The 3,645-nt window shown below is 40.4% G+C and overlaps 1 protein-coding gene across 1 annotated transcript in view; it reads left to right on the forward strand.

Moving 5' to 3' along the window:
* Positions 1-3,426: 3,426 nt before the first annotated feature.
* LOC119361003 (ergosterol biosynthetic protein 28-like) overlaps positions 3,427-3,645 on the forward strand; it is a 2,683-nt gene continuing 2,464 nt past the window's right edge. Inside the window, exon 1 of the mRNA XM_037626410.1 lies at positions 3,427-3,640. Coding sequence (XP_037482307.1) covers positions 3,518-3,640 — 123 coding nt within the window. The 5' untranslated portion in view covers positions 3,427-3,517. The remainder of the gene's footprint in view (positions 3,641-3,645) is intronic.

The raw sequence follows: 3,645 nt of genomic DNA on the forward strand, positions 1-3,645 counted from the left end.
TAGATATCCCTTTGCTCCAATGCTTGAGGTCTCGTCTTAAGTTCTTGAGCTTTCTACATAGGACAGTGGCATAGTTCGTTGATTTGACTTGCTTAGCCCAGGAATTTGCCACTGTTTCCATGAACCCAGGGTGATGAATCCAGTAAGATTCAAATCTGAACAATTTTGAACGGGGGATAGACGTTTCAATTGAGACTACACAGGGCGTGTGATCAGACACGGGTTTGCCCAGAGGATTAACCAGGGTTTTGGGATATGTGGTAGTCCAATTATTGCTGGTAAAGAACCAGTCTGATTGCTCGAATAGTGGGTCGACCTGCATGTTGCTCCATGTGAAAGAACGTCCCTTGATTGGCAGTTCAATTAGGCTCTGTGTTCTAATGAAATCATTGAATGTTACCATGTCATTAACATTACCCCCAGGTTTATTACGGTTATCAGGTGCACGGATGAAATTGAAGTCACCCACAAAGAGCCGGTTTTCGTGAGAAGGTATATCAATATCAAATAACCAGTCAATGAATTTTTGATGTTGCTCTCCTTGACAGGGTCCATAAATATTGACGAGTGTCCATTGTTGAGCAGATTGTGTGGAGGTAAACCTAGTGACAAGCGCAAAGTCTTCGGAGAACAAGGTGACAACTGAGAAGATCGAGCTGTTCCACAAAGTCGCAATACCACCAGAAGCCCCACGGGAGGCAACAAAAGCAAACTGATCAAAATTACGCGGGCAGCAGGATTTAACAAAAGATAGATCAAAAGATGTCTTTTTCGTTTCTTGCAAGCATACGACAGCACACCATCATGAACAAGGAAATATAATAATAATCATTTTATTATTGCCTCTAGGGCATATTTTCAACATTCTTTGCATCACTAGACAGACACAGGCACTGTAGAGGGCTCAGGCAACACCACTGCAAATCAATGGTGTCCTCTAGATGTGTGCACCATCAAACTGAACTCAGACGCAACATTCTGGGCAGACAACGGAATTTCCCATGCGGGTGCGATCGCACGAGACCACAGAGCGGTCGTGGTTTTCTCTTTTTCCAAACAGATTGGCTACTGTGCCGCAGTAGAGGAAGCTGAGGCTCTCGCCCTCCTTGCTGGACTACAGACCCTATCCGACCTGCACATGGGGCCAATCGTTGCTGACACGGACTGCACATTTTTGTCAAATGAGCTGCGGCCAGGTGCCAGCAACTTATCTGCCTGGTACCCCGTGATCGCCGACATCAAGAAGGAATTGGTGAAATTCAGTACAACCTAGGTCAACTACACGAGCATGAACCAAAACAAGATGGCTCACCTTCTAGCTGCTCGGGCTAGAAGTCAGGAAGACATGATTATGATGGCGAGCGTCCCAGATGACCTAGCTGCAGCATTAGCTGCCGACCCTGTGTTGGCTCAGGAGTAGTTGTACTCCTTGTTTTCCTCAAAAAAAAAAAGAGTTGCACATTGTTTAGCGACATATGGGCGGAACGGGGATAGCACTGTGTGCTGGTTAAACCATCCCCCTTTATGTGTCAGTGAGCTAGTCGCTGAAGATTGTAACTCTATACCCTTGAAATAAACTAGCAAAAGGGCCCGTGCGTTGCAACGGGAGAAAAAAAATCATAATTTCAAATGGTCATGATCACATTTCGTTGCATCACCGAGATACAATATCTCTCTCAATTTCTCGAAATCATGAACATTTTGAAATTATGAACAATTTGTTAAACTCATGCACATATTTGAAATCGCAAACAATATACTATTACAAATTTCTGAACATTTTCTACAATCAAGAACATTTTTTCAATTTATGAATATTTTTTGCTATTTACAAACATTTTTTAGAAATTGTGAACATTTTTAAGCAATTTTCCTGAACTGGCAAACATTCTATAATCGATGAAAATATTTAGAAATTGGGTGGAATAGTTATTGAATTTGACGAACTTTTTTTGATTTAGCGAACATTTTTGGAAATGCCCGTGCCTTGCAACGGAAAAAAACTATCAAGTTATACATGTGTGGTAGATATAAAAAAGTATGAATCAAATTCACAAAGTATATACAAATCATGTCATGATGCGATAAGACACTTTTAAAATGTAATTTCAAAAAAGAACAATATGATGCTCATCAAGACTTGATTTTTTAAGGCGTCACAACAAAATATTTTGTGGCTGAGCAAACTGCATTGACGGACCCTGCCTGAGCTATACTGATAAATAAAGTGTCTCGTCTGGACTTAGCGTAGCGGTGTTTACCATAACCACTATTGTGCTATGAAAATAAGCATAACTATGTATGGAAGCAAAATAGACATTTAGTCATTTTAATATAGCTTACAAAAACAAACCCTTAGAAAGTTATGTCAATTTTGTTGGGTTCAGCGTTGTACAAAACACGGAAACCCTTTTTTACCCAACGCGAAGGACTAAATAAAATCATAAAACGAGCTATATAGATCTCCTAATAAAACCTTTATGGAACCTACAATTAGTTTTGTTCATTATTTACGGATGTGTTTTAATTTTTGTGAACATTTTCTAAAAGCTGATGGACATGATTTTTAAATTCCTGAATATGCTTTGAATATTGGCTCATTTAAAAAAATCATGAACATTTTTTATTTCATGAAATCATTAGAAATCGTGATTTTTTTATAATTTGTGAGCAATTTTTTAAGTCATGAACATTTTTTGATTTTTAGAATAATTTTTAAATTCACAAACAATTTACCATTTTCCTACTTTTTTTCAGAACTCGCAATTGTTTGATATTTTGGAAATCCGAAATTAATTTTAAGATAAAAAACCAAAACAGAAATAAAAAAGTAAAAAGAAATAAAAAATAGGAGGCGCCATCAATCCGAAATTTATTTTTAGGGAAAAAACAAAATAGAAATAAAAAAAGATATAGAAAACAGGGGGCGCCACGACCCGCACATGGGCTGGCCCATTACTGCGCTTGGTAAAAAGAAAGAGAAAAAGCGTGAGAACCAGGGATCGAACCCTAGTCTCCTGTGTGGAGCATTGGTTGCCTTAGCCATCGCGCTGCTCATGCATTGGTGCTATTATATCGTATCCACCTTTAATAACAGAACCCTGGAGCGATAGTAGAAATTAAAAACGAATCGTTTTTGCCACTTACGGGTGGCATTGGTGGGTAATTATTGCCAACTTCAAGGGCACTTTTAATGACGCAATTGTCGAAAAAAAAAGATGCAACTTTTTTATCTTAATAATAACAGCGGTAAAACCAAACCATCTTTTAGGACTGTCTTTTCTTTACGAATTTTAGGAATGTTGTAGACTACCAGGGCCTCGTGTTGGGCTTTAACCAGGCCGGTACTCATCATAAGCAAACCAAGACTAGCATGGGCCGCGATTGTCGCTGTGCGTTAACAGGCTGCCTCTTTGTGGAAAGAGGAAGTGATTTTGACCAGTTGACTCTTGGGTATTCACGCCCGGAGAGAAGAGGGCAGCAGCAGCAGCAGATCGCGGAGGAGGATTTGGAGAGCATGGCGGAGAAGGGCGGGAGGAAGAGCGTGCCGGCGCTCGGCTGGTGGCTAATGCTGGTCGGCTCCCTCCGCCTCGCCTCCGTGTGGTTCGGCTTCTTCAACATCTGGGCGCTCCGCGTCGCCGTCTT

The sequence above is a fragment of the Triticum dicoccoides genome, chromosome 2B (assembly GCF_002162155.2).
Source record: "Triticum dicoccoides isolate Atlit2015 ecotype Zavitan chromosome 2B, WEW_v2.0, whole genome shotgun sequence".
Taxonomy (NCBI): domain Eukaryota; kingdom Viridiplantae; phylum Streptophyta; class Magnoliopsida; order Poales; family Poaceae; genus Triticum; species Triticum dicoccoides.